The sequence below is a fragment of the Galeopterus variegatus genome, unplaced genomic scaffold (genome assembly GCF_000696425.1).
Source record: "Galeopterus variegatus unplaced genomic scaffold, G_variegatus-3.0.2 Scaffold4463, whole genome shotgun sequence".
NCBI classification, from domain to species: Eukaryota; Metazoa; Chordata; class Mammalia; order Dermoptera; family Cynocephalidae; genus Galeopterus; species Galeopterus variegatus.
In genome coordinates, this window is record NW_007730574.1 from 29,673 (window position 1) to 54,340 (window position 24,668).

General features: G+C 49.8%; 1 protein-coding gene across 1 annotated transcript in view; it reads left to right on the forward strand.

Annotated features, from left to right (window-relative positions):
• The first annotated feature begins 11,922 nt into the window (after positions 1 to 11,922).
• BIN3 (bridging integrator 3) overlaps positions 11,923 to 24,668 on the forward strand; it is a 48,186-nt gene continuing 35,440 nt past the window's right edge. The window contains exon 1 of the mRNA XM_008587597.1: positions 11,923 to 12,017. Within this exon, the coding sequence (XP_008585819.1) occupies positions 12,010 to 12,017 (8 nt within the window). The 5' untranslated portion in view covers positions 11,923 to 12,009. The remainder of the gene's footprint in view (positions 12,018 to 24,668) is intronic.

The window sequence follows — 24,668 nt, forward strand, 5'->3', positions numbered from 1 at the left end:
ATTCTGCCAGGGGAGGCAGATATATAAACAGATGATTGCAATACAATCAGGTGGTCCCTGATAGGAAGGTGCCTAAATCAGAGTCAGGTGGGAGGTGGAGGAGGTGGGGGCGAAGGTGGGGGGCGGGGAAGGAAATTTCCTGGACAATTTCAGAAAGTCATCTACCGGGTCCCACAATAATAACAAAACTAACATACTAAGCACTTCCCACGTGCCAAGCGCTGTGCTAAGGACTCTACATGAATTATCCCACTGGACTCTAAGTAGCATAGAACTACCCCAGGATGCTCACCCAGTGGCCTGTGGGGCTGCTCACTCTTTTGTCCTTTACCAAGAGGAGGGAGAGAAAATCCCAGTGGCCCATGGTCCCTGGGAAACAACATAGCAGCTTGGCATCTCTGGACTGGGCCCAACTGGCTTGGTGGAAGTTGTCCAACCCAGATGACATGTCCCTGTGTTACATTCTAGTTGCTTCTCCTTGCTACAGGGCAGACTTTTTGGGAGCTGGGGGAGGGCTTAGGAGGGGGTCTCCATCTTCAGGTTTTCTTAGTCCAGCAGAATATCCCTCCACCCGCCCCGCCTGCATAGGAGCCAGCTCCTCAGTGCAGGACATGAGGCGGTGAACTGGGAGGAGAAGCCACCCATGTCCTCTTTCTCTTGGGGCACTCAGAGTCTGTTTCCACGGTTCCAAATACGGACACACTTCTATCTTCCCTTCTCTCAGCCCACCCATCTGCTTCTCCTTTGCTGCTGGTCAAAGAGCTCCAGCCTCTCAGCCAAAAGACCAAAGCTGTCAATGCAGTCCCAGCATTGCCTTTCTCTCTGTGTTGGGCCACGAGTCAGTCTCTCAACTTGGCTGAGCCTCTACCCTTCTGTCTGTACAATGGGGATAACACCCTACTCCATTGGGTTGCTGAGAGGATCTACTGGAATGAAAATTATGAAAAAGAGCCATCCTGTCCCAGAAGCCTGAAGAAGACTGTTGGGAGACGGAGGTGAGGATGCTTTTTTTTCTTCGACAGGTGAATATTCTAGGAAGACGTTCTAGGTGGAGCTAGGAGCCGGGTCTGAACTCAGTCACTATCCTTACCAGGTCAGGTGAGAAAACCACACAGGATTCAGATGGCTCAGAGGTGACAAGCCCAGGAATAACTCCTGCTTCACTGTTAGAAACTGTATCTTCTGGGTGTTAGGGCAGTGGAATCTCCATCCAATGAGAATATACACCATCAAACAGATGTACACCTCTGGATTCCACTGCATTACGAGTTAGGAGACCTGACTTCTAGTTCTGGACAAAACTGTATGATGTTTGCGAAGTCACAGTCCCTCTCTGGGTCTTGAAGTGCCTGTCAGAACATCAAGTGATCTGAGTAGGAGATCCATACAGCACCTTCAGCTCTGATGTGCAGAAATCCCAGGGCCATCACTCTACACATGAGACCCACATCCACTCACAGCTGAGGACAGAGCCAGGCTCAGCAATGCCCGGCCAAGGCCCAGACTCAAAGATCCCACTTCCTGCTGCTCTGAAGCACCAGCTCTCTCTCCATCCTCCTTCCTGCCTGGGTGCCTCAGGTTACACTGTCTTCCTGGGGCTCTGAGTCCTGGGGTCTCTCATTCCCTGACTCTAGTTCCTTCGTGTGTGAGTCCATAAGGGAATGTTCTGTGACTGCGTTTGTTTCTTGGTATGTGTTTTTAAACCCGTTTTCTCTCATATTTGCCTGAAACATGTATAGAAACTGACATATAATGAGGTACTCTGGGTTGGGATCCCATTCAACCCAATGCCAGAAATGCTGGGCAATAGCCTGCAGTGCACAGATCAGCTTCACATCTGTGGACTGGAAATCCCCAGGGGGTGGCCAGCTCCTGGATGGAGCTGCTGCCCTGGTAAGGGAGCAGCAGGGCCCTGCAAGGCTCTGAATCTCTGCCTTTGAATCCATCCTGAGGATCCCTACTGCTGGGAGTCCTCTGCTTTTAGATTTGAGCCCCAAACTCATCTGAGCCTCTGCCTCTCCTACTGGGGCATCATCTCAGGAAAGGCCTCTTGGGGGGTCCTGGAGCTTTGCTCCTTGTTTCTATCCCCCAGCCCAAGTGTGTCCCTCCCCACCCTTCTCCCCAGCGGCCCTCCTTGCCACAAGCACACCTCTCCCTGCTATCATGAGTCCCACCCACTCTCTCCACCTCTCACCCCTCTGCAGCGTTTGCAGGTTACCCAACCACACTGGGTCAAGCCTGTGTCGCATGGGCTGAGTCATTACCACCACTGCCTCCCCAACCCTCCCAGGGCCCAGGGCTTGGTCTGGTTTAGCAAGCTGGGAAGGAGGGCTCCGTCCCTTCCACAGAGTGGCATCCTGGGACTTTCCAGGTATTCAGACTAACTTTGTCTCCCCTGGAACAGCCCTGTCACCAGCTAGACCCCCAACACTCACCTGAGTTCACTGGCTGCCCATCTCCCCAGCCCACCTCCTTCTCTGACTAGTCAGGGAAACTTGGATAGCAGTGAAGCCCTCTGGGCCTCAGATGACACACCTGTAAAATGGAGATAATAATACCTCTCCTGCCTCAGGCAGGACACTAGGCCAGCTAATTTCCCAAGGTCTTCTTCCAGTTCTCTTAGACCTGCTAATTCTCAGCCCGCTAGATCTCTCTTAACTCTTAGACTGCCTCATCTGCAAGTACTTGGGGTTCTTAGGTCACTGTGTCCTTATTCTCCATGCCACCAGCCATCTTCTTGCAGGAGTCTCAGCAAGCATGCCAGGCACCAAACAGGCCTGCAGCCGAAGCCACCAGAAGTTCAGGCCACTATTCTTTCCCTGCTCCACCCCCAGGAAAACCCAGAAGTTAAAGAGCAAAATCTAGATTCACTCTGGGTCCTCCACTCACGCAGCCTTTTGGAGCTGGCAGGGGCCCTCGGCAAGCCTCCTGTGTGCAGGCCGGGCTGCAAGGCCCCCCATCCTGTGCACGCCCCAAAATCTAGATTCACTCTGGGTCCTCCACTCACGCAGCCTTTTGGAGCTGGCAGGGGCCCTGGGCAAGCCTCCTGTGTGCAGGCCGGGCTGCAAGGCCCCCCATCCTGTGCACGCCCTGCACACGCATGCGCGCAGCAGCCCTAGTCAGTTCTCCGGCGGGCGCGGCTCCCTGTTTCTCTCTCTGTGCTGTGCTCCTGAAACACACCCTCCCGGCCCACCAATCCTACACATGCCACTGTGCTTTACAAGCATCAGCCAGAGAATCTCCCAATTCTCCACCAGCTCCCTCCACCCCAACTCTCCAACTCCTCCACCCTCAAAGGGTGGGCCCCTGCCTGCCCACAAGACAGCCAGGCTGCTACTTCTCCAGTGAGAAGGGGCTTCGCTGGTTTCTCCCCAGCCCCTGCCTCCTGCAGCCCGTCACCTCCCCTTCCCTATGAGAAATCAAGCAGCCTCAGGCCCCCACCGCCCAGGCCGCCCCTCCCCAGCATCTGGTGAGAGGACAAGAAGGAAAAACGGTGGGTTCTTTTCCCTGAGACTCCTAGATTTTGTACCAAAATGCAGGGTGTGCTCCTGTTTGCTTTTTTTTTTTTTTTTTTTTTTTGTTTCCTTTCTGAAAATAACCATGAAACTATCATTTCCTCCCACTGCCTTTCCCTATCTTATTTGGATTAGCAGAGTTGCTGGGAGAGGGGGTTCAGAACCACTGATGCCTCCTTCTCTGACCTGGGCCCAGAGAACTTGCAGTGGCTTTCGAGCAGGTGCCACCAGATGGGTGTCAGTCCTGCGTGGATGGAAAGAGCACACACCCTGGGCACTCTGGGTCACTGTGACCTTCTCGGTCAGAGCCCTCTGGGAAACCAGATTTCTGCCCTGCCTTGTCCCCAAGCTGGTCAAGACTGGGAACAACCTCTGCCCTGGTTTTCCCTCTGCTATAACTTTGGGGGGGTGGGGGAGGGTCCAGCAGCTCAGCCCACTCCCTTGGAAAAAAAGAGGGGAGGTGGCAGTGGATGCAGACCCCCCCAGTGGAAGAGGTCCATCAGAGGAATCTGTGCCTATCCAAGAAGAAAACGGTGCATGGTGGGAGGGGTGCTGCTCTTTCCTTGCTGTTTTCCCTCAGTGGCTCTTCCCATGCAGCCATGCTGGGCATTTCTGCTGCTCACCAAGAAGCCAGCCTCAGAAGTAGCCAGCTCCAGGGTCGGGGGGATGGCTCAGAGGGGCCACTGAAGGAAGCTGCCTCATGCTCCACCAGAGATCCTTCAGGGGCCAGCCCACGGAACCCACCACTGGCTTGAGAAACTAGCTCTCCCATCACCCTGGGCCTCGCTGCAGAGGTGCCTGTCCCGTAGGTCCCAAGCCCTCTCCAATATCTCAGGGAAACTGAGGTCAGAGACAAGCCCACTTTGGCAGAGGGGAGAGCAGTTAGAAATGGAGAGGGCCATGAGCTCGGCCTCCCTGCTCTGAGGATGGTCCTTTCATAAGATGCCCCATCCAAAAGCCTCTGGCCCTGGCTACAGGCCTCCAGCCTCCCAAGCCCGCAGCTGCCTGGATTGTGTCAGGTTGAGGAAGACCCCTCTGTTGCCACTGCCGGTCCCCAAGGCCTAGTGAGTTACAGTCCCAAGCAAGGCGAGGGATGGCTGAGGCTAGGAGTAGCTAAGGCTGGAGTCTCTAGGCCCTCCGGGACAGGGGAAGTTATCTCCCCAGCACTCTCTGGCCCTTGCCTGGCCTCTCTTCTCTCCCCACTGTGTGTCTTCTTTGGGGATTCCTTCCTGATCAGTCCAGAGGCAAAGCAGGCCAGGGCTGCAGGATGGCTGCTGGCCCGGCCTCAGCGGCACCCTGGCTCCTCCTATCCAGCAGTGAGGCCCTCCCCACATGGCACTCATGCTGGGCACCACCTTTTCACTGGGACCACATTTAGTGGCATGTGCCCTATCCAATCTCTCAGGGTTGGCCTGCCGTGGTGGGACCTCATCCCTTTCTTCAAGGGTCCTGGATTGCCCGAAAAGCAGAGGCCTTGGCACAAAATCCTCCCCTGCACCCCCACAAGCCTTCCCGACACACCCTCCCCACGTGCCCCTCAGTTCTGCTTCTCCCTCCCCAGCAGGACCCTTCTCCTCCCCCACTCTGTGTACCAGGCTGAGCAGCTGGGCTATTTGGGGCACTGCCGGCCCTATGGTGTAATCAGTGCCCGGGGATAATTGCCACCTGCCCTACTGGTGTCTGGGGGCTGTCTCGGCCACAGCAGCAGGGGGCGGACACTGGGCAGCCAGGCCTGGAGCGAGGTCAGGCTAGGGCAGTCCTGCTTGCTTCCTAGGTCTGCTACTCACCAGGAGTGGGACCTTCAAGGATTCCCTAGGAAAGCCATGCGATCCCGAGATCTCTGCTCACCTGGGACACCCTGTGGCTTCAGCTGGAGGTAGCTGGCTATCCCAGCCTGGGGACAAAAGACCTGAGGCTACTCTGCTCACCCATAATCAGCCCAAACCCTGTCTTCCCCATACTGCCTTCCAAAATCATGCTGACCTCTGGGTGGTGCAACCACCCAAGCAAGAGGGTCCTCGGTTAGACCTTCAACCCACCAAGCCTCAATGTCCTCCTTCAGGGAGGTGGCAATGGTCAATGAGATGACATGTGAGAGGGACTTTTCCAGTCATGCTAGCTCCTCCCCTTTTGCTCCTGTCTTTTTCTACTCCAAGGCAGTTTAGACAGCCTGGGATTAAATGTCGTCCTCCTCACGTGGCCAACTCTGTGAACTTGGGCAATTAGATCAGCCTTGGTTTCCTCATCTGTGAAAAGGAGAGAATCAGAGGAGCTGCCTCACCAAGTTGCTGTGAGAAATACAGTACCTAATACATGTAAAATGCTTTGCCAGTGCCACCAAGATGCTACAATGGTGGTTATTATCACTGGGAATCACAAAGGGCAGACAATGGGGGTGGGGAGCACCTATATGTAAGACTCTCAGGAAAGTGAAGCCTGAAGAGAATCTCTAGGGCTGACAGGACAAAACACATGGCAACCCCAGGGCCCAAACACCTACTGCAGCTGTGGCCCAGACACCCCCTACTGCAGCTGTGGCCTGGACAACTTCTATTACAGCACAGCCCTGGGTGCTGCGAGGGTGCACATCTCACAGGCCTTCCCCCTCTAGGAGAAAGTGCTCCTACCTCTTTCAATTCCATTTGCTCTAAGGTGGTGCCATATAAGCTTTTTAAAGCCAGAGAACACCAACATCTGTGGATATTTTACTTTCAGAAGAGAATTCACAGCAGCAAAGTCAAGGCGAAGTACTCTGATCTCAGGATATGCGGAAGTAAAATTCTGTTTCTTTTTCTTCACTGTTATAGTACAAAAGTTATTTGCCCAGATGCTTGAAATTCTTCACACAAATACCCATGGCCCTTCCTCATGAAGGGCCACTTCTTTCCAGAGCAGAGCAGTATCAGGGGTGCATGCACTGAAGGTCTGGGCGGCAAGACCAGGGCTCGCCTGAAGCAGCCCAGCCCCACCCCTGGCTGCTTCAGCACCTTCCCTAACATGGCCCAGCTCCCACTCCTGGCACCCTGGGCCATCAGGTCAGGCCAGGAGATCACCTTAGCTCTTCTGTCCTGCCAGCACCCAGGTGGGTGCAAAGAAGGCCACGTTGGGTAGGAAAGTCCAGCACCTTCCCTAACATGGCCCAGCTCCCACTCCTGGCACCCTGGGCCATCAGGTCAGGCCGGGAGATCACCTTAGCTCTTCTGTCCTGCCAGCACCCAGGTGGGTGCAAAGAAGGCCACGTTGGGTAGGAAAGTAAGCCCAAAGTACTAGATGCTGAGAGGAAGAGAGAATGCCGAAGTGTGGGGAGCAGGATGTGGGAACCATCCCCACCTGCCAGAAACTTCTAACAGCAGTCAGAGCCCTGAGGGCCACACCAAAGGCAGCAGTTCTCGGCCGCAACACAGCCATCATGAGCCACCTCAGAAGCCACATCTTCTTCTGACTGCCCCTTCCTGGGTGTACCCTGGACCCACCTGGAGGAGCAGGCCACTTAGAGCCAACTGAGATCCCCAGGAGCCCTGGGCTCAGTGGTCCTCCAGTTCTTTCCAGTGGGCACCTCTGTCTGTGGGTCTGGGACCACTTTGGAGCCCTCCCATCAAGGGGCTGCCCAGCCTTGACCTCACGCCCTCCCTGCCCCAGGCAGCCCTTGGCCTGATGCCTGGGGAACATATCGTCCAGGGGGGATTGTTTTCCCTTCTGGGTGCACTCTCTCTGGCTGGCATCTCTTCCCTGGCTTCTGTGAGCTAATCAGAGAGCAGGAGGGGGAGGAGGGGGATGCTGCCTGCCTTCCCCGTTATCTGCAGCAATCCACGGTGACTAATGCTCCCAGTTGGTAAAAAGGCAGTGTAATCAAAACACTTTTTTTTTTAGTCCTTAAAGTTAGTCATTCTCCCAGAGTAGAGGAAAAAAAAGCCCACAGCAGGCACCATGCAGAGCACGCTGAGAGGCCTGCGCTGCTGGGTGGAACTGAAGCCCTGGCCAGGGAAGCTCCCTGCGGCTCCGAGGGGCTTCGAGGCTCTCCTTCCTCCACACCTTCTTTGTGCACATGCTTCCCTCAACTGGGTAGTCTGATCCCTGAAGGGCTTCCATGCCAAGTCAGGGGCTGCCCTTTTCTCTCACTCTGCCAGGTGCTGCCACCTGCTGGTGCTGAGCTTTCCAGGCTGGAGGAAGCATATAAAATCTCCCAGGATGAGGCCAGGAAGACACTCATGGCTGGGGGCCTGCTGGTGTGCCAGCTCTCCCTCCACCCCCAACCTGGCCATTCAGTACTGATGCTTCTCCTGGCTCCACCTGCCTGTTGGCTTCTGACCCTACAGTGCCTTGACAGACTGTCTGAGTGGCAGGAACCTTGGGAATCATTAAGGAGAGGTGGTATAAGCGGTCAAAGGCATATGAGTCAGAGCCAGGCTGCCCAGGTTGGAATCCCTGCTCCACTACTTCACGGCTGTGTTTCAGCTCCTTTGTCTGTAAAATAATAGTGATAGTGATATCTACCTCACAGCGTTGTTATAAGGACTAACCATGACCTGCTTAGAATAGTGGCTGGCATGTCAATTACTAACTCATCATAAAAGTAATAACAAGCTCACTCAGAGCAAGGTGCTGATAACACCAAGGTCAAGGACCAACAAAATGATAACATGGAATACAAACTGTCACATCCCCCTTACTTGACAAAGACAGATACTAATCAATCACAGAACTTCCCCACCATGGCACATTCCTCAGAATCCTCAACACAGCACTCCAAGCAGCCAGTAACAAATGGCCCATTTGCCATCCCACATCTAACCTGGACCCTTGACATTGCAATCAAGGAAGACAAGGCCCACAGGAGGGAAGAGACTCCCTCAAGCTGTTCAGAGGCAGAGCCAGGGTCCAGCCAAATATTTCTGGCCCTGACTGCTGTTTGCCAGCCTGGCTTCTGATGTGTCCCTTCACCACGACCTTCAAGCAATCACTGTGAGCTTCCCACCACTGGAAACCCTCACCCTGATATCTTCCATCTTCTCCCACCCTTGCTCCTCCTCTGACATCCTTCATCCCCCGCTGCCAAAGAACTCTGTTGTTCTGAGGCATCTTGCTGAGCAGGTGCAGAGCGGGGAGAAGGAGGGCAGTGAAAGCATGTAGACACCTGAGGGCCTCGGTCTCAACGTGTTGCAGAGCCTCCCTGACACTCCAAGGCCTCCAGGGCTGCAAGGGAGCTCAGCCCGCCCATTTAGCCCCTCAGCGGTCACATTCAGTCCATCAGTCTTAGCCTGATGCTCTAAAGAAGCCCCCAGCGGTCCAGGTCCAGGTTCTGGGAATCCTTACTCTTCGCTGATTAGAGGCTGGCACAGTGAAAGAGTCACAGGGCCAGCCCTAGACTTCTGTGTGGGAAGGGCTGGGAGAGGGCAGGATATGACAAGCCCAGAGACGAGGGTCAATGGGGAGCACCTGATTACCAAGTTCTGATTCAAAAGCTCCAAGGAGCGATCCCGGGACCGATGGCAGAGACTGTTCTTCTACCGCTGTCCTTATGACACACAGCTTCATCCCCAAAGTGAGCCTCTGCCACTTGAACACTTAACTTCAGGCACAAATGTCTTGGGCGGAAGCAGCACTTAGCAAGCTCGAAGCAGGGCATCCACCTCTATCTGAGGTCCCTCCGCTCTTGGCTTCTACTTAGAAACCCAGTTTGCTCCTTTTCCATCCCTCCCATGCAGGGGCAGGATCAATCTGTACCATGTTGTCCTTTGACTGTAAAAAAAAAAAAGGGGGAGACATAGCTTCCGACCCTGTAGACTGAGTTTTCCACACATTGGGAGGTGTTTGTGTCCCCATGTTCAGCTCCCCAGGGATCAATGCCACATGGCATGGCAGGCTCATGGAGGGAAACTGGTACACAGGATAGTGGGATGCCCAACTGTCCATCCTTAGCCCAGTGCCCCTCTATCTGAGCTCATGAGCCCAAGTAGGGAGACCAAGCCCAGCTCAGAGCACACACTTTCCAGGCAGACTCATTCTTCCTAGCCGGGAAGCCAGCATTCTTCCTAGCAACCTCACTGGTCCTGCTGGCTTTGTGAAATGTTTGAGGTGGGCTGTAAACAGCATTGCCTCAGTCAGGCCTCGGAAGAAGCATATTTACACTCACAACCCTTCCAGAAGATTCATATTTAGCTTCATCCCAAGACATCACCGATTCCTCAGACCTGGTCACTTCTCTGGGCTGGCCTCTCTGCTAAGGACCCACCTCACCTGCCTCCCCCATTCTCCTATTTCCCAGGGCCTCTAGAGTCAACAAGACAGTTGATTTGGAACCTTGAAATGTTGGAGACTTTGGAGATGTTATCTGTCCACTTATAGAAGAGAGGACCAACTCCCAGAAAGGAGATGTGACTTGACTGAGGTAAGTGGTGGTGTAAAAGATGAAACTAGCACCCCAGACTCCTCCAGGCTTTGAGTCCAGGACTCATCCATGCTCGTCCTACAGGATGTGTCTGCTACCCCCCGACCCTGAAACAGACTTCCTCCAGGATAGGGCAGTTGCCTAGGCTGATACTTTTGGAAATATTTATCACCATGGGGTAATAACCAAGTGAGGCAGATTTGGGAGAAGGGAGGAAGTAGGTGAGAGAGCCATTCACAGGTGCTAAGATACCAGGAGGCTCATAAACACACAGCACCCCCTTCCATTCACACATCCTCTGCAGAGCAGCAAGGACTGTCCCTCCCTTCACCCCCACTTTCTGGTCAGACTGCCATTTGAGGACTTCTCCTCTTCTTTACTCTTCAGGTCTGTTCTGGTGCTCTTTTTGACCTGTTTTCTGAAAAATAATGTGGTGATGAAGCTGATCTGTGTGATGTTTGTCAGGACCCATCCCCATTGGAAAACCTTTTTGAGTTAAACTATGGACCCTCAAGAATGGAAACAGAAGGGCCGGCCCGGTGGCGCACTGGAGAGTGTGCCGCTTGGGAGTGCGGCAGTGCTCCTGCCGAGGGTTCAGATCCCATGTGGAGACCGGTTCCCACTCACTGGCTGAGCGCGGTGCGGGCACGACACCGAGGGTTGCGATCCCGTTACCAGTCAGTAAAATAGACAAAAAGGAGAAAAAAAAAAAGAATGGAAACAGAAAACTCAAGTCAGAGACTGCCTCCTGTGGCTCACCCTCGGAGCTCCCCTATTCCACCAGGTCAACCCTCCACTCTGCCCTAGGAGGTCACAACAAATTACACACATCTTCCACTCTAGGTCATTGGCTTAGCTATTCTCCAAGCAGCCCCAAAACACTTGAGGGCCATTTGAAGAAGGAGAATTCCTAGAGAGAAAGTCTTTGGGTACCCAGCAGTTATTACACAGGCCCCTCGCTGCCTGTTCTTCTCTCTTCTGAGACAGGGAGGTACTTGGGGGTGAGGAGGCCAACTCAGCCCAGAACCCCAGGCAGCTGTGAGGGACTAGGGCCCTGAATGTTGACTTTGGGAGGCCCGAGGCAAGTCAGATGCTTGCCTGGACCTCAGTCCTCTTCTTAGCCAAGGTAAGTTCCCTCTGCCTGGACCTTCCCCACCTATCTCTCAGACTCACCTGGCTAGCCCTTATTACACCCTGGCTCCTCCAGGAAGCCTTCACTAAAACCCTATGTGCAGCTTAGGGGCCACCTTACAGGCTGCTACAGCACCTTGTTCTGGTTCTGTCCCATCATTTATTATCGTTGTAATTGCCAGTTTTGCTCTCCCTCTAGGAAAGCAGCTCTGGGAGGGCATAAGGGTAGGATCGATACTTCTTTTGCATAGCACAGTACCTGGCACATTGTAGGAGCTCAACTTGTATTTATTAAATGAAGGGAACAGAAAGAAGGGGACCATTCACATCATTTGCCTTCTGTAGAGGAGACCACAGAGGGAAGGACTGGAAGGCAGGGAGCAACCCTTACTCTGGTTCTCTTTTGTTGAGAAAATCCACAGAAATTCATCCTGAAAAGCACCTATGCTCTTTCTATTCAGAGCCCTGGGCCATCTTGTAGTAGGGAAACAATCCACCTGTTTGTAATAGGTGATCCATGTGTGGGGTACAAAATTTAAAAGACACAATGACTGTAAGTCTCCTTCACACCTCCAATGGCTCCTTTCCCCATCCCCAATTGCTGCTACTGTCTCTAGATTAGAAACCACTTCAGAGATGGAAGGACTGAGGTAAAAAGCCAGTTAAGGGCCCACGTGCTCAGCAGAAGAGAACTTTAGGTCAGTGTTGAAGGCACAAAACGCCCCCACCCACACCCTCCAAGGTCCCCACAGGAGGAGTCCCTATGCCAGAGCGCGAGAGTCGCCTGCAAGAGAAACTCCGCGGCGAGCACGCGGCAGCAAGAGGGTTAGCGCGCCAAGTCCCGCCCCCCACCGCCTCTTCCGGGCAGAGGGGACGAGCTCGACGTCACTTCCTGGAGACTGGCTGAATCCGGAAGTGGTCCCAGAGAACCGCGGAGCGGCTGAGGACCCTGGTGGCGGGCTGAGGTTCGGGACCATGAGCTGGTGAGTGATGCCCAGGTCGCAGTGCGCCTGGCCCTTAAGTCATGCGGAGTCCGTCGCCAGCTCGCGCCCGCCCTTCCCGCCCCGAGAAGGGCCCGACGGCCCCTGCCCTAGGGTCGCTCAAGGGGCCTTCCTCTGACCGGAACCCCCGGGAGGTCGGGAGGATCCCCTTAGCCGGGGACCCCGCGTCTGATTCCTGTTTTGCCGGACTTGTTTCTTTCTGGCTCCTTGGAGTGAGGGACTTGCCCGTTCCTTCCTCTTAAAGATTCATGGAGGTGGAGTCGTATCTTTTCCTCCCCTGTGGACATCTCTGCGTTGCGCCCTCCGCCCCAGAGCTGTGGCCCTCATGTGGCAGCTTGGGCCCAGCTCTCTGATCAAAACCCTCTCGCTTTCAGATAACTAATCCTTGCACCACTTGACAGTCTTCAAAAGATAAACACTTGCTTCTCTTTTGCAAGGGGCCAGAAGTACACCCCACACCCGCCCTCCCAGTAAGAGATTGGACTCGTTTTAATCATTGCCAGGATCGTTACCCACTACTCTTCCTCTAAAATAGACATAGTTAGGCTTAAAGATTATGGGAACTATCACACCATGAGAAAAGAAGCCAGGGGGTCTTAGAGTAGTAGAGTCGCAACTCCAGGTGCTGCAGAACTATGTGACTTGGCTTATAGTACATACTTCATAATGTTTAATGCTTGATTTATTTTATAAGACTCAGTTTGCCCAAAAAGCAGTCCCTATTCTTTCCTCTGGATTATTTATGTTCACAGGAGAGAACTGTGGCTTGCCTGCCATCCTGGGGCTTCCTTAGAGGCTGCCTATGTCAAGGACCTTACCTTACTACCAGACCCAAGGACCTGTATATCCACAACTCCAACCTCAGGGGATCCAACTATAACACACTTGTATGAATAAATTGACCCCCAGAGATGTACAAGATGAGTCAACCCTTTTGGAATCTAAGTTCCAACAGCATAGGGAACATGTTTGTCACTCTGTCCTCAGAGTCTAGCCTGTTTGTTTATGCAAAGTAAATGCACAATAACCAGTTATGAATGGAAGCCTTTTGCAGTCTGACATTCAGCCATCAGCAGAGACTACAATCTGGCCACAGGCAGTTTATGTCAGTCAGTGTCAAGGTTAGCTTTCTAATGTAAAATGTAAGCCATTTCTGTCCCCTCCCTCACTTGCTTCTTCAACTAAAATTGATGGATAATGTCAGACAGTTGGTGCCAGCATGTGGAGGGAAGCATGGAGCAGTGCCCTAATAGGCCCTGGCAGGAGCTGCTCCCCTTCCCCCCACCTTTTGCTCCAGGAGGCATAGAGGGCTGGATTCTTAAAAAGCTGACTTTCCTGTCTTATTATAACCTAGTTAGTGATGGGCAAAGTGGCAATTCTTCAGTTCCATTTCCTAGAGGAATTATTTCCATTAAGTGTCAGTCTAGGTCCCTAACCTTGTGACGTAGATGTACTCTTGCTTGCTGCGTCTTGAATCTTTGGAGCTCTCTTGCCTAATTTTTTAGAAGTAAAAAGCAGAATGTACAGATGCTTTATATTGCTTAGATTGGCATTTACAATTTTAAAAACTGAATCAATCTTTTCTTTACAAATTGGGAGAAAAGTAAAGCAAAGGCCACTAAAGGTAAATAATTCTCTGGGTGATCTGAAGCCAGTTGTTTCCACCTATCTTGAAAAAATCTCTTTTTGAAAAACTAGTAGCCCATCTCCTAGAGTCTGTCAGATTGGAGAGAATTTAAAATGACAACTTTCTAGCAGAAACTGAAATTTTTTATTGAGTAGAACTGGTTTACCAGTACATGCCCATCTTGGTACCTCCGTGGACCGAGGGTCACAACCAAAAGGGTGGCTTTGTCCCTCAAAGCTGAGATTCCTTTCTCTTCCTCATTAGAAGGCTTCTACGTCATCTCTTGCGTGGACCCTGACCCTCTCTCCCTGAGAAGGGAACAGCACCAGTGCCTGGGCACACAATTGCGCTCAGTTCCTAGCTCAATGGCTGGCAAGGGGACCGGGGCTGGGTCCTTCTGATGCACTCCCAAAGTGGTTTTCCCGCTCCCAGAATGAATCCATCCATTCATCTGAGACTGGAATTCTCAGTAGGGGAACAGATGAGAGTGACGTGGATCCATCATGGGAGGCTGGTGCCCAAGGTCAAGTTCACCAAGTACGTGGTCTATGCCAGCCATCGTTAAATAAGGCCTAGGGGCACATGGCCCATGGTCCCCAGAGGGTAACCATTGTTCTGGGCTAGGCTGGGCTTTCAAAATGTCACAGTGAGAAATGTCCAATATTGATGCCCTTTGCACACTGTGGACTTTGCACGAAGAGTGAGAGGCCTTTGTTCTCTGCTTCCTCTGTTCAGTCAGCCCACCTACCCCTGTTTACTTAGTGGGTACCTGCTGCCTTCCTGCACCATGTACCCATTCACTCATCTACCCATACTCCTTTCAACAAGGTGACCTTGTGGTCTGTCCTACCAGGAAGAAGGCATTTGATATTCATATCTCTAATCACTGATTTACTTCTTGGCCCCAAGCCAAATGCCCCCTCTTCTCTCCCCCTCTCCCACTCTCCCCCTTCCTGTATGTGTCTTTACTATGATATGGAGAGAGAATTAAGTAGAGTTAAGAATAGCAGTGCTAATCTAGTTTAGCTGTCTCCAGGAATTGTTGCTTTCCCTGGAACCACACACCTTGATGATCATAGACTAAAGTGACGAGGAAAAAGGAATACGGGAAAAAATCTTCCTATACCTACAGGTCTAGTAGCCTGATTGGGAAGGAAGGAAATCAGAGGCAGGACAGATAAGTTTGACTAGGAGTTAGAGTGCTGTGTTCAGGTTCTTGGTTCCATTGCTCGTCAAGTATTTAACTTTCCTCTGTCCTGTTTTCTCCATCTCTGACATGGGATGGACAATCCTAGCTGACACTTTGCCACCTAAGTCTTCTGTGAAAAGAATGGAGACCATCTGAGGGTATGGTCCTTTTCTGACTCTCCTGGGCTGTTCTGCCTCTGTCTGCCCCTTCAATATTGATATTCCTCAGGCACGTTTTTCTTTTTTCTGTTCTCATTCTGTGCATCCTCACCATCGTCTTTAGGATAAAGGCCTACCCCTGGACCATAGCTGAGAAGGCCCTTCTGGATCTGGCCGTCCCTCCTCACTCTTGTGTGCACTCCTCCCAGCTTTTCCTGCTCTAGTGCCCTGTCCGTCTGCGTGAAATGCTTCCCTCCCTTTCACCCCCGCCAACCCAGGCCCACACCCACTCAGCCTTCAAGAGTCAGGCCAGGCTTCACATGCTCCAGGGTCTTCCCGGAATGGCTTGCACACCCCACCAGGCTGAGCTGGGTGCCCCTCCTCTGCCCTGCGCCAGCATCTGTACTCAAACTGTTGGTTCACTTGTCTGTGAGTTGTTGAGTACTGTCTCTCGGTCACCACCGGATCCCTAGCACTGTTTCTGGCAGTCAGTAAATGTTTATCAGTTGTATGAATGAAGACGTTTTTTCCATTTACTGACTTGCCTCAGCTCAGGAAAAATGTAAGATAAAAACGTGCAAAACCTACAAACCACTTCCTGGAATGAAGAGCCTCTAAAAGTACTGCTGTTAAGTTGGCTGACAGAGGTGGCTTCCCAGCCAGGCCGCCTCCGATTTCTGCCCCCCTCCTCTCTGCCCCAGACTGCTCTGGTGGGTTTGTTCGGTGCTCGCACGGTGGGGCACTGCCGCGTTCTTCCAGACACCGCAGATGCGGGAGCTGCCGCCTCTTCATCTCTATTTGCACCTACTGTCAGGCACGTGGTGGGTATCTAGTAGGTAATTGTTAAGTGGAATAAATGAATATGAAGAAAGGAGGGTAAACTTCCGGGACAGACAGAACCATCTGTTCAGTTTAAAACATTTTTGCAGCAGTCTCTTTACCCCTGTGACTGCCATTGCTACTTCACGGTTGTTCAGTGCTTCTGACTTTTCAGATGACTTTCCCATCCCTTGTCTGATTTCATTCTCACATCTCCCCTTCGGAGTGTGCAGTGTAGAGCTTATTGTACCCTTTGGACAATTTACTAGATTCACTCAGCACGTACCTGGCAGAACTGAAACCAAAACCTGAATCTCCTGAGTCGTCAGTCCTCTGGAACAGGAATATTAGAAAAGTGTAAGACCATTCCCAAGCTGATTGGTTCTCAAAGGATGTGTTGGCACTAGCAGGTTGGTAGTGAATCACAGGGAGTTGTCAGTTTTCACACACAAGGTGACAGAGGAAGTCCTTGTGCTCTGCAGGCTTCCAGGTGTTCTGTAACTGTTTCAGCTTCTTCCTGCTATAAAGCCCCCTGTCCCAGGCAACCTTACCACTCACATCCTCTGTGACTTTGGACAGGTCAGCTTTCCCCAGGCTTTTGCCTTCTCTGTAGAAGGCATGGTAATGCCTGGAAGACAGGGTCCACGTGAGGAGTCTGTGAGATTCCGTATATGACCCGGCTTTGGGCACAGACTAAAACATCTCATGCTTATTTCAGATGTTTGTAATAAGAGAAGCAGGGACTTCTTCCAGATTTTGGAGCAGTTGGAAAGACTCAAGTGTCTTGAGTCCCACAGCTACTTAGTCAAAGGTGTTTTCTTATGTATTATACTTTAAGGAAATCTTTTGAGGTAGTCTTTAGAGTTGGCAGTTAAGCTATTAGAATTGTTTTACCAAACCCATTATTTTGGTGGCTAATCCATTGAATAGGGCCTACTATAGTGTGATACACGTAGATGATGCTCAACAAATGTTTGTTGACTTAATGCTTATGAAACATTTATAATGTACAAAGATCTGTACTAAATGCTGGGGGACACGTAAAAGGCTATAGGAGTTGATCCCTGTCTTAAGCCAGAGTATGGAAAGTGCTGGGGATTCAGAGGCAGGACAACCAGTAACTAAACATCAGCACAGCATCACCAAGAAAGACTTCAGGTAGGAAATATCATTTTAACTGAACCTTGACTTAGCAAGTATGTGCTATCTCCATGAGGAACGAGAGAGGGACCCACGTTAGGAGAATGGCATGAAAAGGTGGGTGGAGACAGAATGCAGCAGAGGATTTGGTGTGGACAGTCAGGAGGCCAGTTTGGGTGTAGTAAACAATGGTTTGGGTAGAGGCTTCACAGGTGAGAATTGGCACTCTGGCTTGGGGCCACATTGTAGAGACAGAATGCAGCAGAGGATTTGGTGTGGACAGTCAGGAGGCCAGTTTGGGTGTAGTAAACAACGGTTTGGGTAGAGGCTTCACAGGTGAGAATTGGCACTCTGGCTTGGGGCCACATTGTAGAGTACTGTCAGTGCCATGCTGAGGACATGAAATTGAGCCTAGGCTTCTGAAAATTGAAGGCTTTTGAGCAGGAAAGAGAAAGAATGGAGCCGGGGAGGCTAACTTAGACGGTATCTTCCAACATTTTCTGACCCCACCTCATAGTTAGAAAGACCTGTGACCTCACAACTCTCTCTCACACACACGCACACATTTATACTTGAAATAAAAGTTTCACACGGTATACGTGCAATGCCGTCTGATCTTTTCTGTTATGTTCTTTTTCTTTTTTTTTTTTTTTCCTTTTTCCATGATGACCAGTAAAGGGATCTTAACCCTTGACTCAGTGTTATCAGCACCACACTCTCCCAAGTGAGCCATGGGCCAGCCCTTTCTTTTTCATTTTTTAAAGAATGACCCCTCTCAGTTGATTTCATGGCTAATTTTGATATATGGATATGATGGGATAATTAAATGATCCATGAGTGATAGGTATTTTACATGGACCCCAGTTTGAAAAACATCTATCTAGGAAGATAATTACAAATATTCAAACCGTAAGCTAACACCTGTGACCCTAACTAGCTAAAGATAGGGTTGTTTGTTTACTTGGCTGTTTTTGCTGGGTTGTAATAAGAAATACAGAAGGGGCAGCTGTAGAAAACACTGGCTGAGTGTTCTTTGGATCATCATCTATTGAATAATAGATTGGAAAATGGGGGCCGGCCCCGTGGCTCACTCGGGAGAGTGTGGCGCTGGTAGCACTGAGGCCACAGGTTCGGATCCTATATAGGGATGGCCGGTGGGCTCACTGGCTGAGCGTGGTGCAGACCACACCATGGCGAGGGTTGCGATCCCCTTACTGGTCAACACAAATAAAAAAAATAAATAAGTAAATTAGATTGGAAAACCGTTGGTCACTTTCCAGAAAAGAAAACTCAAGTAAACGAAAACCTCTACAAAGATGTTCAATCTTACTAGTAATCAAGGAAAAGCAGATTAAACCAACAATGAGATGCCATTTCATAGCCATCAGACTGGCAAAAATTTTAAAGTCTGACAATGCCAGGTATCTGAGGGTGAGGAATGGTGGGAATTTGCATACACTGCTGGGGCTGCAGGTACCCCCTACCCCTGAGAAAACCCTGTGTCTAAGCAGCGGGAGACACTCGCAGAGTGTTAGCTGCATCCTCGATTATAGATGCCCAGTGTCTGGAGAATGCAGAAATAAATCGTGATATCTTTACATAATGAAATATTATGTAGTAGTTAAATTGGGTAGAGAAGAGCTATGCATACCAGCACAGACACATCTCAAAAGTCTAATGCCAGACAAAAAGCTAGCTGCAGAATGCTGCCTCCAATATCGTGCTGCCTGTGTAAAGTTTAGACCTGTAAAACAGTACTGCGTTTTGCTTATGGATTAAAACTCATGTAGTAAAACTATGAGAGTGATAAGTACTAAATTCAGGACAGTGGTTACTCTAGGGTAACAACAAAGGAGAGAAGGAAATGGAATCAGGGTGTGTTGCACAGGGAGCTTCAGCAGTGTCTGTACTGATGTGTTGCTTAAAGAAAAAGATCTGGGGCTGTGTGGCTTGATGTTAGAATCTGACAAAGCTAGGTGGTGGATACAAGTATTTATGATATATTCTCTACAATTTTTGGAGTATTTACAGTATTTCATGCTACTTTTTATTTTCCAATCGTGGCTGGGGCAGAACTCAGCATAGCGGGAGAATGATTGCTCCCTGTGGCCAGTAGGTGGGGGTGATCCAGGGTGGGGGCCTAGAAGTCACTGTCCCCTTCTCAGCCCTTGTCCTCCTACCTGCTGCTTGCAGGGGGCCAAACATTCAGCAGAGGATAGGAAAAAGTCATGTGAGAGCTCTTTATAATTCCTGGTTGGTAAGAGTCAGAAGCAAAAACTCAAATAGAGATTGTACCTCGGAAGCTAACCAGCTGTGCTGGTGCTTTTCAGAGTCTGTCACTGGAGGTTTCTCTCCAGCTTGCTGACTAAGCAGGACAAGCCTCACCTAGGGATGTCTTAGGTTTCCCTCCTATGAAATGGGAAAACCCATTTTCTATTCCTTTCTGTCTTACAGATTACAGTGAGAATAGGTGATCACTCATCTGCCAAATATTAGGAGTTTCTTAAAGAGCTGCCAAACGAAAAAAGAAAAATCCAAGCTGCCTCCCTGACTTGCCTGTCTTCCTCTCTTTTCTTGACCATCAGGTACTCCGTCAGCCCCCAGTAAATTCTACCACAAATTCTTCCACTGTTTAGGAGGAAGTCACCACTCAGTTTTAAGCAAATGTATAAGTTGGGCCTGGTCATGGTGCATTATGGTATGGGACAGCTGCTTGCCCTGAAAACAAAAAATAATTTCAGTTTTCCTAAGCATTCTTCAGGGCATGCATAGCTCTGTGACTTTTTGCAAGTCAGTCCTCCTGGGCCTCAGTCTGATTATCGTCATCAAAATATCCCCACCACTGCCTTCACCACAAAAACATACAGACTGCTCACTGTATGTCAGGAGCCATTTTAAGCATTAAACTCATTTAACCTTTACAGTGACCCTAAAAGATAAGTAGATTGTTATCCTGTTTCATAGACAGGGAAACTGAGGCACGGGGGGTTAGGTAACCTGTCCGAAGCCTCACAGCTAGTAATCAGCTGAGCTGTCTGGCTCCAGAGCCCGTCCTCTTATCTAGTGTACTGTCTCTCCTGTGAAGTTCAGGAGTGGACCACTTTGAATGAAGTGATGTATCCAGAGCACCTAGCACAGTCTGGCAAAAGTAGATGCTCAATAAATGGTCACTTTAATTAGATGATCTCCCAGCTGTCGTGTGACTTATCACTCATTCTCTTTACTTTTCAGAGGTCAGACTGGGGAGTGGTGGGGAAGAAGGGATCACAGCTGAGCTGGAGGACTGTTCTGGTCCAAGTAACAAATCAGCCAAGTCACAGAGTCATATCTTTTATTTTTAAACACAGCCATACCTCCTCTGACTGATGGCAAGTGAGGGTCGTGTTCTGTGTGCTCTGGTTTTAGAGGGGAAGGGTTGTGGTGGGGCCAGAGGCTGTGGTCATCAGCACTGGAAATGGACATTGTCTAGCTCAATTCGATTTCCCCTCTGACGGGGTCTCCCGTGTCCTTGTCCAAACTGAACTTTCCTTGGCCCTTTGGCATTGTGGCCAGCTGGCCCTTGAGACAAAAGGATGGCATCCAACAGGCAGCTGTTCTGCCGGAGCCAGCTGACTCTCCATAAGCCCACCCCACCCCTCTCTCTGATTGTCAAGGTGGTTGTAGCCTTGTGGGGCCCCAGATCAGAGCAGGCGGCAACCCAGTGATAGAGTGACAGAGGCTGAGGGGGAGGGGGCTCGTCCTTCCAGCCTGCAGAAGCCTCTCGCCCACCTTCCTGCTCCTGCCCAGACAGTGACTCAGGCCCAGACCACTCCCTGGGGAGCCAGGATTTCATACACTATCAACTGCCGCCTACTCTTGGCTCAGCCCTCCCTTCGTTCTCACCTCTCTCACCTCCCCCTCCCCCCAAATCTGCGGCTCTTGCCCAGCTAGAGATACCAGAAGCTTGTAAGGTGGGGTAGACTGAATCATTCCAGAGTTCTTTCCACCTCCAAGCCAGGCCTAGGCTCCTTCACAAGGCCAAGCGAAAACCAAGGAAGCATGTTTAGGTGTTAGCTTCTTCCCTTTCCTCTTTGGACGGAACAGAGGACTCTCCAAAGAAGGCCGGGATCGAGAGATCTGCTGGGTGACCAGGGGATCCCCACCCAACTGCCATCTGGGCCTGCCTCTTGTCTCTGCCTCTGCAGTAGAGGGATGAGGAAACCAAAGACTGAGAAGCCCAGCAAACTGAAAATGCAAAAGAGCTGTTTTTGTAAATAGACATTACACAAGAGCAGGAGTTTTTTTGGAAAGGTTTTACTGAGACAGACAGAACTAGCCAACTGGCATCATGCTGCTAATAGAGATATTTACTGTTTGAAAAAGTATATTTGTAGCTTAGGAGAACATCCTGTTGACTTTTCTTTGTTGTGAAAGAAAATAGAATCTTTTCCTCCCTTTCCCTCTGTACACACAGAACTTTTTTTTTCTTTTTTGAGGTGGGGCATATTGGGGGGTGGAGAAGTGTAGGGTTGAGAGAAATGTTTTCTCCATTTTGTTACTGAGACCAAAATATCCCTTTTCCTGCCCTCTGGTGCTCACATTTATGGAATGGCAAGCAAAACCAAGTAAGGACTCTTACTCCAGAGGCAGAGCGCTCAGAGCCCTCTTGATTTCTTCCAGAACATAGACATTCTCTGAGGAGCAAGCCCTTCCTTCCCTGTGGACCTCTGCTTAGCCCTGATTCCAAGGGGAGAAGGGTGAGGAAAGCCGTGAGGAAGAAGAACAAGAGTCTCAAAGTCTGTGGCCTCCTGGCCCTGGAGTCCTGCCAACCACGGCCATGTGGCCCAGCGGTGCCAAAGCAGCTACTGCTCTCGGAGACACTGCCATGCTGTCATTCGCCACAAAGGGAAAAGCCTCCTAGTAGCAAGGAAATATCCTTCCCTCCAAAGCAGCTGTTTCTCCCAAGGAAGTCCTGCAGGGATCGGAGCCGGGGTGGGGGGGGTGGGGGAGGAGGTGAGATAGGGATTCACAGGAAGGAGAGGCAGAAGCCCCGGCTGAGCTGTGGCCGTGTTGCTCCCTCCTCTCGTTTTGCCCTGCTGCCAGCTCTCACTGCGTCCTGCTAGCATGCTTCATCTCAGTGGCACAGGAAATCTGAGCCTTCCATCAGGATACCTACTCCAGTTTTCTGGCTGTTTCTCTGGCACAGCCAGATCACATCTGCCATTGGGCAGCTTTGGAATAAACCCAGGAGACTACTCTCCCTTCAGACATCCCCTTTGGCTCTTTCAAATATCTTCCCTTTATCCATACTCTTATAACTTCACCCAGGCTTTATTTCTGAAGCCAAAGGCCACCTCTGTTTTCTCAGTCTTCACTGAGTGTACTGTTCCTGGATCCCGGCCAGCTGGTGATACCCTTTTTAGGTTTTGGTTTGGTAGATGAAGATCGGGAGCCCAAAGACAGTGATACCACCTTTCTCTGTTCTTTATATAGCTTTATCCGAGAGTAGCTTTTTTCAGGAACCTTAAATTAGAGTATGGTATTTTACAGGGCCTTGGGGCAGTGCACTAATTTTACTCATTTAATCATTCATTCCCTGCTTGCTTTGTACATAAAAGTAGACTGTAAGCTCCATGAGCTCAAAGAATGAGTCTGTCTTGTTCATCGTGATGTCCATAGAACCTAGCAGAGTGCTTGGCACAAAGGTGGCTTTAATATATATTCATTCAGTGAAAGGTTGAAAACAGCATTGTGCCTAGTACAGACTTGCAGGGGCTGCAGAGAAGCCTAACACTCAGTCACTGCCTTTGAGGTGCTGTGCGTCATAATCAGAAAGCACTGCATATACACATCAGAGTTAATTAACCTGCATCCTTTACCAAGCTTACTTGGGTTTACTTCAGTAATGAAAGGATAGCTCAATATTAGGAAATGTATTTGCACAGTTCATCACGATAATGATTTATAAGAGAACAAACTGGTTATCTAAAGGCATGCTGAAAAGGCATTAAGTGTAATTCAAAATTCTAATCTTTATATCTTTTAGTAAACTAGGAACAGAAAGAGATTTCCTTACTATTAGGAGGCTTTTAGCTGAAATGACTAGTTTCCTTTATATTTAATAGGGAAATATCAGACTCAAAGCATTCTTACTAAAGTCAGAAATCTTTTTTTCTACAATTTCTAGTTAATGCAGTAACTAATACAACATAAGAAATAGGTATAAGTTTTGGGAAAGAAAAGGGAGATTTTATTATTCAAGTGATAAGACTGTCTGGAAAACTTGATTAGTTCTTTTTTTTTTTTTTAATTTAAATTTCTTCAACTATATAGATTAAGTATGCAGGTGTGGTGGCTGGTTTCAGGGTAAACATACCAGGGAGATAAAATGAAAAAGAGAATCCCATATACAGTATAACTAAAGATGTTAAATTCCATGGAATATACTTAAGACACGCGTAGGCCTAAAAATTTCACATGTAAGTGTTACTTTGGGATCTTAATATATAGCAAAATGAATGTACAGAACCCATATTTAAAAAAAAAAAAAAAAAAAAAAAACTCTTAAGACCAAGGGATTTGCTTTAATAGCTATTAAGGGCTTTTCTAAACCTAAATAATTAAGTCTGTATTATTGCTGAAAGAATAGATCAGTTTATGGTATGGAATAATAGAAGTATTTATTGCTGATAAAATTATTTTTCTAAAATGGAATATTTTTTAAATCATTTTAAAACAACTGGCTAGCCATACACTCAAATTCTAAATGAAGATTTAAATATAAAAAATAAACCACTAGGGCTGGCCTGGTGGTGCACTGGAGAGTGCGCCGCTTGGGAGCGCGGCGGCACTCCCGCCGAGGGTTCAGATCCCATGTGGAGACTGGTTCCCGCTCACTGGCTGAGCACGGTGCGGGCGCAACACCGAGGGTTGCGATCCCGTTGCCGGTCCCCAGTACGGGCGCGACACTGAGGGTTGCGATCCCGTTACCGGTCAGTAAAAAAGACAAGAAGGGGGCCGGCCCGGTGGCGCACTGCTACAGTGCGCCGCTTGGGAGTGCGGTGGCGCTCCTGCCGAGGGTTCGGATCCCACATACAGACCGGTTCCCGTTCACTGGCTGAGCGAGGTGTGGGAGCAGCACCAAGGGTTTCGATCCCGTTGCCAGTCCTGGTCCGGTACGGGCGCGACACTGAGGGTTGCGATCCGTTGCTGGACACGAAGAAAAAAAAGACAAAAAAAGACGGGCGCGACACTGAGGGTTGCGATCCGTTGCCGGACACGAAAAAAAAAAAGACAAAAAAAGGAAAGGACACGAAGAAAAAAAAGACAAAAAAAGAAAAAAAAAAGACAAGAAGGAATAAAAATAAATAAATAAATAAACCACTAAAATTCTTACGGAAATGCAAGGAACACAGAATAGCTAAACAACCTTGACAAAGAAGAGCAGAGTTAAAGAACTCACACTTCCCATTCTTAAAGTTTACTACAAAACTTCAGTAATTAAGATAGTGTGGTACTGGCATACAGACAGACATGTAAATTAATGGAATAAAATTGAGAGTCCAGAAATAAACCCTTAAATTTATGGTCAGTTGATTTTTAACAAGGATGCCAGGACAGTTCAATGGGAAAAAAAGTCTTTTCAACAAACAGTAGCTGGAATAACTGGATAGTCACTTGGAAAGGAATGAAGTAGGGCCCCTACCTCACATCATCTATAA